Genomic DNA, 13,436 nt, shown 5'->3' with positions numbered 1-13,436 from the left:
ATAATTTTAAATACTTGACTGATTTTTTGCTTTGTCCCAAGTCATTGTGCTCAGGTGAGCGACGTGGCCCTTAGGCCTCTTGTTATGTTTGACATGTGTATTCATTATGAGATGACCTTCCTTTCTCCCTTTGGGGAACAATATATTTGACCTTTTGACCTTGGAGTTTTTGACCCACTTTTGCAAATTTTACCTAACCTTTTTTTTTCCTTGGCCATAACTTTTGAAGGTGGTGCTAGGACCTTAGCACTTCTCAATGATATTTTTGTGATAAGGATTCCTATGGGTATAAAAAATTTTGACCTTCTGGCCTTGACCCACTTTCTAAAAACATTAACCTTGCCCATGTTTTGAATGGTTAGGGCTTCAGTATTGTACATTGTGTTTGACCCACTTTTGAAAACTTAAATTTTGCTTAACTGTTATATGGAAGATGTATTCCGTATGACAAGTTCTTCCCTTGAGTTTTTACCTTTCACCATTGGACTTTGATCTACTTTTGCAAAACTTTAACCATGGCCATAACTTTAATTTCTGGTTCTAGGCCTTCCAAATTTCCAAAGAGTATTCCTTCTCACAAGATCTGCAATTTTAATTCATTTCTTTTACCCCTTTTACCTTGAATTTATCAATATATTTAATCTCTTGACCTTACAGTTTAACTTGCATTTTAAAGGTAAAAGGAGAAATTGTAAAGATGATGAATTATTATCTCTTCAGTCAAACCTAACTCATCACAATTACAACTTGTGTACCATTTTGAATTATTTCCTTATTTCCAAACAAAAACCTTGAAACAACCATTTATTTACTTTATTCTCCACTCAAATAACCCTGAAAAGTTTCATTGTAGTGACCTTTTATTTCCCAGACTGATCCATTGTGTTTCCAAGGGCTATTTAAAGTAAAATTTATAGGGCATGAAGAATTATACACACAGAGAAACAATGTTTTTCTTTTTACCTTTTTTACTTCACTTAAATTAGCTTCAATGACAAATAACTTAACAAGCATAGTTTCATTAGGGTTAAATATCAAGTGTTTTCTCCTTGGTGTATTTCTTGATTGTTTAAACCATAATAGATGTACCTGTATTTATATTGGAATGTACCAGTTCAAAAAAAGGTAGACAAACAAATTAAAAAAAACCAAAATGAACAAAAAATTACAAAATAAAAAAAAGATGCACATGCTCATAAAGAATACATGTTCTAGGCTGTAATACACAACACTATTATCTGTAACAAGAATTTCTAAAAGACCTATTTGGAAGAAAATGTTGTTCAACTACAATCAATGGTTTAAATAAATCACAGATTTGCTTATATCTGTTGTTACTCCCTTTCTAAAACCAATATCTCATTTCTTACAGCAGTTTTGCAAATTAAATACTGCAAGATTATTCTATCCACCAAATACATCTTGAAACTCTGAAAAAACCAATCCCTAGCTTATCTAGCGATTGTATGGTTGATGTGAAGATGAAGGATTTACTGTCAAATAAAATTTATATTATCCCACATCTATCTAGCGAATGGCCGGCCTGAGGAGGAAGGAATGGGTTGCTCCCGTGAATATTTTGGAGAGTACAGATACCAATATAAACCAGGCTTTAGTCTCTCTGCAGCAGATAAATAAATCTTAAAGTCTCCATCTGTCAGGATACATAAATCTTTTTGGAGTTTCTTAAAATTGCCTTTGAATGGAAGAGTCCCGGAGTTCCTAAAAAAAAGAAATACAATACTTCTGTGAAATTAATTCAGTACTTATCATGTAACACTCTATCTACATGTATACGATAAGTAATACAAATTTAGGTAAAACATTGTCTGAGCTTTTAAGATTTTTTTCACCATACTTACGTTTCTCCTTCGATGTATTTGATGATACATAAAGCCTTGTGTTGTATACTCCTGTTAAACTGCTGGATATAGGCCTCCCGTACCCCACACTCTGCCGGCAACTTGTCCAGCTACAAAATAAAGAAAAAAAAAATCATAATTCATTTGTGCAAATTTCATAGTTTGCTAGTTGTTATGCTTGGGAACAATTGTGAAAATAATTTTATAGCTTTTAAATTGAAAAACAGAAGTTTTTAAATGGCATTTTATTGAATTCTGTGGAAGTTTTGAAAGTCAGCTTATGTTTATGACAGAACAATGTGCTAACCGATGTGACAATGCACTGGCACTTTTGTAACAATGCATAGATGCATTGTATACAAGTTAACACACAATAGATAAGTTGCGTTAGTGTGAACATTGTGACGGCATGCTCTGTGATAGTGTGATGGCATGTTGGTAATGTTGTGAACAATGCACTAGCGCATTGTCACTTTGCCCTAGTTTTGTTATTCCTTACATGCTGTCACTCTTTTGCAAATAGCCCTATAGGGACACCATACTATCCTACTGACTGAATAAACTTGCCTCACTCAAATCCTTTTTTAACCTCTAGGATATGATATTTTTTTTTCATTCCTTCCAAATTTCCTGATCCCGTCCACAAAATATTTAATTTTATATTAATCAGATTCAATATAATGCTTGATAAATATTTGAGTACATCTGTACTTACTTCATCTAGAAGTCCTGTAACCAGCGTGTCTGATTTATCATGCAGGGAAAACAATTCACTAAACAAAAAAAAAATAACATAATTATTCAGTATATAGTGCACTTACATGGAAATATACTTCACAATTTTATTTAATTCTAAAAACTATTCAGCTAGAAAGTGGCTTCATATCAACTTTTTATTCATTATGAATTTTATAGCATTACTACGGTAAAGAAAAAAGAAATACTATACTGTACTATTTTATCATATCTAAATATTCAATAAATTTTACACTGCTTCATTTCCATATACATGCTCATATCAATGCAGAGTTACCCTTGAGGAATACTGGACTCTGTATCTCCATAATGGAGACCTATGAGTTCGTTGTACCGCTGATCGTGGGAGTAGGTCACATGATCTGTGTAGGTGGGGGATTCCCGGACCATCTTCTGAGACAGGTCTATCACGGTGGAGGGGTACTCACTGTACAGGATCTCCGACACAGGTAAATCAAGGTGGTCTGAAGTCTGAAAGGATCTATATCTAATACAATATGTACATACCGGGTAGTAAAGAAAATGTTTCACAGGCATATACACTTATTTTTATTTATGTGTGTTTTATATGACAGATTTAAAGTACAAAAGAATGTGATCATTTTCATAAATTTATATCTTGAAGTTTTCCTTGGTTCCATTGATTTCAATAAAATGAAATTTGGCTGTATCACATAGTATGGAGATGTACCTGAACTTGTCCCTGTGGTCACATACTTATAGCATAGAGGTATAGCTGAATGTTGTCCTCCTGTGGTCAAATATTGTAGTGATATTTACCTGAGCTCCTTTGTCACACAATTGAATTTACCCAACCTACCCTTGTAGCAAGTCAATGGTAGCATTTCTCTTGACTTTCCTTAGTAGCCATATGTAGTAGTACATTGTAGTATTTATCTAAATTGGCCTATAGCCATATGCACTGTATCATGGTGGTATTTACCTGAACTTGGCCTTGTAGCCACATATCATGATGGTAATGAAGTGATTCATTTTGCTGGACTAGCCTTGAACAACATCTCTCTTTTGGTGAATTAAACAAACTTAGGGTTTTCAGCATCTGCAGTGAACCAAAACAAAAAATATCATTCCAAATCAGTGCTATTGACAATAGGAGCTTTACTACTACATGTATTCCCAACATTTATATCTCGAATACAAGGGAAATGATTATGTGATTTAGCAGTCCTACCTATTTCTTTCAATATTTTTTAAACCTTAAAATGATAAATTCTTATACAATTACATGTATATCTTGAGCCCCATCAAGATTAAGATAAGGTTTGACTGTAAACATTATCTTCATACTGAAATAATGTATGAAAAAGACAGGGAAAATTTATTTTACCATATTGACATGATCTGCTTTTTCACCTATCACCAAGCTCCGGCCAAATGTTGTGAGATGAGAACTAATACAACAGCTGAGGAAATCCCTGTCCAGATGATGGGCCGGGCACAGATATGTAGAGGACAACTGAAAGTCAAAAAGGTTACAGTTAGTGGTCATAATAGTTGAACTTATCTCAAACACTATGGAAATGGTGATTCTTTTTGTATTTTACTCTTGATAACTAAAATCCATCAAATTTGAAATAATAAGTTTTGAGTGTGCTTATCAATTTATCATTGAGTACAAATCAATCACTATGGTAACATCACATGAAATTACTAGTGAAGCAAGAAAAATGAATTCCATATGGAACACAATGTGGCATTTTCATATCCTACAACAGGTGATATGTTACAAAATATTTAACTGCTCAGTTTGTGTGTACAAACTGACCTAAACATGAAACTGTATTGTTCATTGGTGTTCAATAAATGAACAGATGTGATCCTTGGTTTTAATTTACCCATATCATAAATACATATAAATAATCAAATGAAAATAGTCAAAAGAAGAAGTTAAAACACAGGAAAGAATTCTATATTGAACATACCACAATCTTATGAGGAAAGCGTGACTTTTTAAGACATCCTATGTTTTCAATACATTGCCGACAAAGATCACCGAATTCTTTGTAGGTTTCTTCTAGGGTTGAGTCTACAGACACCTGAAAATATTATTTCTCTCTTAAAAATTAAAATTTCATTCAGTATGTGAGAATGAAAATCAAAATACCCTGTTGAAATGGTTGATAACATATGTTGTCACCTTATTCAAAGTTAAAAACTTGCTTCTGAAAATTTTAAAAAGATGGTTATTATAGTCAAATTACAATGAAAATTAACTTAAAGTAAAATTATGAGGAACAATTTATGGCAAGATTTGTGAGTTGACATGAAGTTAATTGTGAGAATATAGCAAATACGAAAAATGAGTATACATCATGTACATGTTATTTTGCCATTTTGTGTGGAATTTTTGGCATAATGTGTAATTTAGTGTTGTACATATGTACAGAGTATAGGCAAATGAAAGACACACAAAATTTGAACAGAAAACTGAACCAGGCCCTTGGATCAAGTAAACTAAAATGAAAAGTTTTTTACCGAAATTACCTGACTTAGAATAACTTTGAATTTCCCAACAATTCTTTCTAAACACTTTTGAAACAGCTGTTGAATATTTAAGTAAAACACCATGTCTGCTTTTTGTATGACTATGGATAAAGCATGAACACAGGGTCCAGTGATACCAAGTGCTGTAAAAATAAAGGCTGTCACAAAAACATCTGCCTCTTGAATCTCGTAGAGTTTGTGATCTATAAAGCTCGTCACATCTCGACAGATCTCGCCACTCAAACCCTGACTACTGATCCGTGAAAGCAAACTCAAATCCAGTGAACCGGATCCCATGTTCCACACATGAACGACTCTTGGTCCTAGAATGTTGTCCCAGTGAGACAAAACCATGTATTTGATCAAATTCTGTCCTGGGATGTCAATTTTAGATTCTGTAAATTTGGATGATGGACTCAGTGGAGTTATGTCCCCTGGAAATGATTCACTGGGTTCAGCCGTTTCCTGACTTCCAATCTGAATCACTCCGGCGCTGATGTTCCGAATCATCTGTTTGATATTCTTGGAGGAGGACATAGTCTTGTATTATTTTTCTACGTCCACCTCACTTTTCGAGATATTTTCAGTGATGAAAACTTCAATGTTTTATGAATATTTATCACATAACTTTGATTTCTCTATGAGAGTTTATGGTATACACAACATACTCAGCCAACAATATGTTGATCAGCACAAAGCTATTGGCAATAAATGATATGGAGTACATGATGTCACTTGGAGGAGAAGTTGTATGTGTAAGACATAGTACAAACAATAGGCAGACCAGAGAAACAATGGAGAAGAATGTGTAGTTGACAAACAGTAGAATTAAGCCCTCTCGGTTCTGGATTTCTGTCAGCCAATCCTCATGCATAGCAAAAGTTTTCCTGCTCCTCCTAAGGATTGCATTAACATCGACCTTGGGGTACTAGTTTGATAAATTTCTTCAAAAATCACAACCTACAAAAAATGAGTTATAACTATAAGTATATTTTAAAAAATGTTGAACCCAGAAACATTAAATTCAGATTACGTGTAATGAATTATTTTTCTATAATTTAAAATAATTTGGATTTTGAAAAATGACATACAGGTAAGTGATCTACATATTATATAAGGTATTATAAATGACACAAATACGAAAAAAATGTTAAGTATTGCAAAGTTCATGTATATCGTGTATGATGATAGAGTTTTCTGATAAATCTAAAATTAACTCAGACAACTTTAATTTATAACAATTATAGTTTTTGTTGTTAGCTATTTAACATTCAAGAAACCATGCAACACCAAAGCAGAAGTCTCAGATTCTGATAGATTCCTTTATCAAAAAGAGGAAAGCATATAACAAAAAGTTCACTATAATGTCATCAAAAAAGTGCAGGTAGTATATAAGTACTAATTCAAATAGTTTATCATATATAAAAATAGGTCTTAGCTATTCAGAATTTCAGATGTAATAGGAGAGGAGAAAAATGCAGTGGCTTCGAACCCAGGCCCCCTGAATCTTTCGTCAGGTGCCTTACTAAAGTCTAATTAAGCTATCTGGCCACCAGCGATCACATCTGACTGAACCATTCCTCCCTCCTTATTAGTTTTTGTTCTTATAGTCATCAACCCAGCCTCCACCATGGCAAATCTTTCACCTGTCACTTCAAGGCCATGGTATCAATAATCCATGTAATCCAAGTCTAGTCCACTGCATTTTTCTCCTCTATCATTACACAGACAATACATGAGCACTTTTCTGCATAATCTTTTCATCGTTTTGATCTCTGTTTTACTATATTCCAGACAAAATTTGATTAGGTGATAGAAATAAATGGGAAGATCATTTAAAGTTGTAAACAGTGAGGTACCCCCCCCCATTTTTGAAGTATGCTGTGATATCTAGTTATCAATGTTTCCTAACTATTTATCGCTGTGACAGTTCACTCAAACCATTTTAAGACATCGAAAAATCAAATATACTTTTCTTTTTGCAATCAGGATTTGCACAATGCAAGAAGTTACCTTCTTTCATTTACCGGGTTGCCCCTGTGTGGTGTGTCAGATGATGAAGACTCTTCTGTATGAGAAAACCACATTTCGTCTTTACTTCCGGTTTGTAAGTCAACATGTGAAATTGTAAAACGTTGTGAAACAGCTTTAACTTAGTAGATCTAGCATTTCTTCCACAATACTCAGAAGAATGACGACTTTAGTAAATGAAAACTCTGTGGAAGCAATTGGAAACATTTTAGTTGACAAAACAAAACCTTTGAAAGACCGATTTCGAGCATTATTTACTTTACGCAACATAGGGGGAGAAAAAGCCATAGACTTCATTTCAAGCTGTTTTGACGACACATCTGCCCTTCTCAAACATGAACTAGCCTATTGTCTGGGTCAAATGCAGGATAAATATGCTCTGGGTATCTTATCTCGCGTTTTGGCTGACCGAACACAAGAGGCAATGGTTCGTCATGAAGCAGGTAAGCCTGAACTTCATTACATGATTAATGAAACCTGCTGGTTCAGCATGTTAACTTCAGTACCTTTGTGTGTGACCAGATAATCTATCGTTGACATTTTGACTCTCCAAATACATGTGTGGCGGTCAGCCAGGTTCGATCGCTGGTGGCCAGATAGCTTAGTTGATAGAGCACCTGACCAGAGTCTCAGGGAGTCTGGGCTCAAATCCCAGTCTGGTCCATTGCATTTTCTCCTCTCCCGTTACACATGTATGTTTTGGGATCGAGGATGGTTTAATTTGTGGTAACTAAAATCTATGTTAGACCTTTTCTCAACATCTGACTGTCAGCCTAGACAGTTTACATATGGATCATCGATTGTTCACACTTGTAGATTTCTTATGTTCTATTCAATCTTAGTTAATACTTGTAGAAATAAATTTCTTGTTAATATTCAATGCCATCAATCCAATGTAATTTGTTGAGTATGTTTATTTCTGAATCTGTTCAGTGTTTTACATCACCAGTCAAATATTAATATGATTTCAGGTGAGGCTCTAGGGGCTATTGGAGCTCAGGAATCTTTGGGTATCTTAAAGGAATACCAAAATGATCCAGTTATAGAGGTATGTATGTCATGTGTATTCGGTACATGTGCACATCAACCAATTACTGTAAACCAACTTATATTCATGTGCAAGAAATTTTCGCGAGAGCCTCGTCATCGTTAATATTTCTAGCCATGAACTGCATGGTTCCTAAAGTCTCTGTGTCTAGTTACAACAGATCATACGAGACCTGATCACAAAAATTAATTGTGGCAAACTAGTTTGCCCCCAGTAAATTGCAAAATAAATTTGCCGCAAATAAAAGTTGATTTACAGTAAATATAAGGCATTATATATATATAGGTGTCTATCAGCATGATCAGTGTGGGTTACTAATATCAGCTATGTAAAGATCTGACAAAATATCAGATCTCAAGAGTTCAGTGGTAAGAGTGCCGGCACAGTATGCCAAAGACCTAAGATTTGAATCTGAAAAAGATTATCAGTATGAAAACTGGACTGAGACTTGATTTTTCATTACCTGTCATGTAATAATAGTAGACATATTAAGTGTAGAGTACAGGCCTGTGGATGTGTTTTCTGGCTTGAGCTAAAAGTTCAAGTAAGGTTGAAACCTTCTCTAATTAGTTTTGAACCTGTGTCATTCTTACATTTGTTTTTTGTCTGTCACCAGCCTGTCAACTTTTTGCCCCTTGTAAACTTAAAGACCAAATGTAACTACACTTCCCAAAGAAAATTCAAATTAGTTCAGACAAAACTCAGATGTCTTCCTGTAAGAATCATTATGAGGGTAAAATATAATTATTGTGAGAAGCTAAATTTATCCAGAGAGAGAGTATGCGAGTACATGTATTATGTCATTGTGACTTACTTGAGCATAATAATCTGTATGCCTCCTTTGCAATCCTTTGTACAAAATGATTTTACATCTATCATAGGTTGCAGAAACTTGCCAGTTAGCTCTCCAGAGGTTAAACTGGCTAAACGACCAGCAGGAGGAGAAGGACTTGTTACCCAATCCCTACAAGTCCGTGGACCCAGCTCCATCTACAAGCAAAATGGAAGTCACAGAACTGGAAAATATCTTGTTGGACGAGTCTCTACCTCTCTTCCAGAGATACAGGGCAATGTTTTCACTCAGAAATATAGGAACAACAGAAAGTGTAAAAGCACTAGCAAAAGGTAATATGCTGGTCTTGCCCTTTTAGCTGAACTGATACAAATACTGTAGATCACTAAATTTTCGTGACTCCTTATTTTCGCGAGATAGTCATTGACTCTTTATTAGCGAGACATAATTTTCACGAATTGTTGTTTTTCCTCTATATAATCGTAAGGAAAACTTTTAAACGCGAGAATTAAATTTTCGCCAGCTCATTGTCTCGCGTAATTACACGAAAATTAAGTTCTCGCAAATAAAACGTGATTTATAGTACTCAAATGAGATTATATTTTATTGAAGGTTGTCTGGCATTGTTAGCTCACCTAAGATAAAAGCTGAGGTTTCCAAATTTCTTCAAAAAGTATTGGTATAGTGAAGTATGTGTGTGGGAGGGAGGGGGTGTTTGTTTAAGATCTCTTTTGAGAATTTTTCACTGATATGGAGTTGCTACCACTTGCCAGTGGTGGGCTGCAAATTTAAACTTATGCTCTGCACTAAGTACCATTGAACTGTGATTGATCACCTTTGTGCTTGCACTAGTAATGCCTCACAGGAAAATATCAGCCAAAGGTCTGGTCTATAAGTCCCACTGTGGAATTTAAACTAATGATGTATGGATGATATGGGATCACATCCTTACTCCAGTACTCTGTACAGTCTAACCACTTTGCCAGTTGGGTAGTTGAAAGGAGCAGGAGGTAATCTTGTCCAAACTGCAGCAGAATTTGAATTACATTTCAAATGAAGTTTATATTTGGCATTGTCATGTGGGTTATAGGTTTGGCCTCAGTATGATCTTTATATTACTTATTACTTTGCCTTTTGAATTAATATGATGGGAAAATTTCTTTTAATCTATATGAAAAAAAATGTGTAACTCTCATTTTGGTGAAACCTTAGGTCTTAAGAGTAGCAGTGCCCTCTTTCGCCATGAGATTGCCTACGTCCTCGGCCAAATTCAGAGCGATGCCTGTGTGGATGAGCTGAAGACAAATCTGCAAGACATGAAGGAAAACCCAATGGTGAGACATGAGTGTGCTGAGGCCCTGGGATCCATTGCTACCCCAGAATGCACCAGGATTTTGGAGGCTTATCTGAAGGACAATGAACGAGTGGTCAAAGAGAGCTGTATTGTAGCACTAGATATCAGTGAATATGAAAACAGTGATCAGTTTCAATATGCTGATGGTTTGGCTAAATTAAATACAGTGAACAGTTAACAATAAAGCATTTTAGCTTTCAAATTTTGATTTTATTTTTTCTTGTGTGATAAATTACATATATACTTTCTAATGGGATTGTGATAGTAAATAAACAGAAAAAATATAGGCATCTTTCGTTTAAGTTTAATCACTTTAAAACTAGATTTACTGTCTTTTTGCATAACCTAGCAGTGTATATGCACTAGATGTACTTATTATACCCCACGCAACTAGTTGCGTGAGGTATAATGTTTTTGACCAGTCCGTCAGAGTGTCAGTCAGTCAGTCAGTCTGTCAGTCCTTTTTTTTTTGTCAGCGCAACTCCTCATAAACCGCTGCACAGAATTTCATCAAACTTTGCAGGTATTTAGGACACAATGTGTAGGTGTGCATATTACCAGGAAATTCCGATTCCATTATTTGGCCATACCTTGAATATAGAGATGAACAGTTTGTCATCGCAACTCCTCATAAACTGCTGCACAGAATTTCATCAAACTTTTCAGGTATTTAGGACACAATTTGTAGATGTGCATATTACCAGGAAATTCCTATTACTTTATTTTTTCCGGGAATTTCCGCACTAAAAACAGGTTTTGGCCATACCTTTTATATAGAGATGAATAGTTTGTCAGTGCAACTCCTCATAAACCACTAAACAGAATTTCGTCAAACTTTGCAGATATTTAGGACACAATGTGTAGATGTGCATATTGCCAGGAAATTCCGATTCCTTTATTTTTTCCAGGAATTTCCACACTTTAAAACTTAGATATTTGACCATACCTTGAATATACAGATGAACATTTTGTCAGCGCAACCCCTCATAAACCGCTGCACAGAATTTCTTCAGACTTTGCAGATATTCAGGACACAATGTATACATGTGCATTTTACCAGGAAATTCCGATTCCTTTATTTTTCTGGGAATTTCGTCACTTTACAACTTAGATATTTGGGGATATCTTGAATATAGTGGTGAACAGTTTGTCAGCGAAACTCCTCATAAACCGCTGCACAGAATTTCATCAAACTTTGCAGATATGTAGGACACAATTTGTAGATATGCATATTACCGGGAAATTCTGATTCTTTCATTTTTTCTGGGATTTTCAGCACTTTGAGTTTTGGGGGAGCGTGGGGTATGTGAGCTTGCTCACTTTTTCTTTCATTTCTTAATTTTCTAGGGAATATACATGGATATAAGGAACATTACTCGTAGATAAAGCAGTAAAAGATTTTTAGTTCATTTATATATCCTTCAGCATTTGTTAAATAATTATGAATGAAGTATGTCATAACTAGAGACATAGTGAACATTTGAATGATAAACAATGGGCCAGGATGTGTATATAGATATATGAAATCCTTTATTGTGGTCTTAAACCAGTTTTTTTACAATATTCACAAACTAATGAGATGATGATAAATGAACTCGGCTAATCCAGGGTGTAGTTAATTTTTTTTTTTATTGGAAGGGGGTCACCCCATTTTTAGGTCACCTGAGTCACTCAGATGACCTATTGCTATCTGTTTTTGTCTGTCGTCGTACGTCGTTCGTCTTCAATCGGTCGTAAACTTTTGAACATTTTCAGCTTCTTCTCTGGAACGGCTGAGCTAATTTTAACCAAATTTGGTATACAGCATCTATGGGTGAAGGGGAACAAAAATTGTGAAATTCATGGCCCCTGCCCCCCTGGGGCCTGAGGGGTGGGGCCAAAACCACCAAAATTAATGCAATCTTTAAAAATCTCCTTCTTTACTCCTGGACACCTAGCAGTCAAACTGTTGGCATGATGATAATCAGCATTGAGTCCTCCACCAAAATTGTGAAATTCATGACCCCAGGGGTTCTGGGGTTAGGGTGGGGCTATATAGATCATATAATAAAAGTGCATTATTTCTTTGAAAATCTTCTCTGCTCCTGGGTATTAAATAAACTAACTACATAATTATATATAGTTATGATGAGCAAGAATGCCTCTTCCAAAATTGTGAATTTTATGGCCCCAGGGTCCGGGGTTCTGGTGTTAGGGTGGGGCTCTATTGATTATATAGTGAAAATACATTAATTCTTCGAAAATCTTCTTCTCTGCTCCTGGGTATTAAATAAATTAACTAAGCACATACTTATGATAAGAAAGAATGCGTCTTTCAAAATTGTGAATTTTATGGCCCCAGGGTCAGGGGTTCTGGTGTTAGGGCGGGGCTCTATTGATTATAGTGAAAATACATTAATTCTTTGAAAATCTTCTTCTCTGCTCCTGGGTATTAAATAAATTATCTAAGCACATACTTCTGATAAGAAAGAATGCCTCTTTCAAAATTGTGAATTTTATGGCCCCAGGGTCAGGGGTTCTGGTGTTAGGGCGGGGCTCTATATAATAAATAATATATAGTTCAAAATTTTGGAAGAGGCAGCTTTATTCAACATAACTATGTATTCAGTTTGTTTATTAAATACCCAGGCGCAAAGAAGAAGATTTGATTTCCTGGTGCATATCTGCATCATTCTCATTAGGCAAACACGAGAAATCTATATTTTAATCTAGACATAATGTAACGTTGCCTTAGCGTTCAAAGAGAGATAACTCTAATTTTCCAAGCCTCTGAATGAATTACGCAAAGTGCGTTTTAAAGTTTATTTACACATCATAATAAAATCACAATAACATCCAAGAATCACACACACAAAATCCCAGTATTAAAACAATAATATAATCCAATGTTCACAAGTTCGGCAAGTAAGTGACTTATGTACAAATTCTGCGCAAGTGCTACTGTCTGAGAACATCCCCCCTTAATATAACTTTAAAGCATTGCTCGCGAGGAGCAATGCATTTTGATCATTACATAATAGTTGACCATTGCTCGCGAGGAGCATAAACAAAAGACTACATGTATCTATAATTATGATAATAACGGAA

The 13,436-nt window shown here is 35.1% G+C and overlaps 2 protein-coding genes across 5 annotated transcripts; one reads left to right on the top strand and one right to left on the bottom strand.

Moving 5' to 3' along the window:
* Positions 1-948: 948 nt before the first annotated feature.
* Positions 949-7,226, bottom strand: LOC134270156 (guanine nucleotide exchange factor C9orf72-like). Of its 4 annotated transcripts, XM_062752335.1 has the most exons (10): positions 7,137-7,188; positions 6,650-6,837; positions 5,124-6,083; positions 4,562-4,675; positions 3,967-4,095; positions 3,562-3,678; positions 2,896-3,089; positions 2,578-2,635; positions 1,863-1,972; positions 949-1,722 (listed from the first exon to the last, which is right to left on the bottom strand). In XM_062752335.1, exons 3-10 carry the CDS (start codon positions 5,658-5,660, stop codon positions 1,524-1,526), a joined length of 1,458 nt encoding a protein of 485 aa, XP_062608319.1. In that variant the 5' UTR covers positions 5,661-6,083; positions 6,650-6,837; positions 7,137-7,188; the 3' UTR covers positions 949-1,523. The 4 variants fall into 4 exon arrangements, with proteins under 4 accessions (XP_062608319.1, XP_062608317.1, XP_062608321.1 ...); XM_062752333.1 differs by lacking the exon at positions 6,650-6,837 and having other exon boundaries at positions 7,137-7,226; XM_062752337.1 differs by lacking the exon at positions 6,650-6,837 and having other exon boundaries at positions 7,151-7,178.
* Positions 7,205-10,636, top strand: LOC134270157 (deoxyhypusine hydroxylase-like). Its single transcript, XM_062752338.1, has 4 exons — positions 7,205-7,597; positions 8,126-8,202; positions 9,084-9,327; positions 10,208-10,636. Exons 1-4 carry the CDS (start codon positions 7,315-7,317, stop codon positions 10,525-10,527), a joined length of 924 nt encoding a protein of 307 aa, XP_062608322.1. The 5' UTR covers positions 7,205-7,314; the 3' UTR covers positions 10,528-10,636.
* The last annotated feature ends 2,800 nt before the right edge of the window (positions 10,637-13,436 follow it).

The sequence above is a fragment of the Saccostrea cucullata genome, unplaced genomic scaffold (genome assembly GCF_032062105.1).
Source record: "Saccostrea cucullata isolate Sc308-1 unplaced genomic scaffold, CSIRO_AGI_Scuc_v1 ctg1269, whole genome shotgun sequence".
Classification (NCBI taxonomy): domain Eukaryota; kingdom Metazoa; phylum Mollusca; class Bivalvia; order Ostreida; family Ostreidae; genus Saccostrea; species Saccostrea cuccullata.
This window is presented reverse-complemented; position numbering and strand designations above follow the sequence as displayed.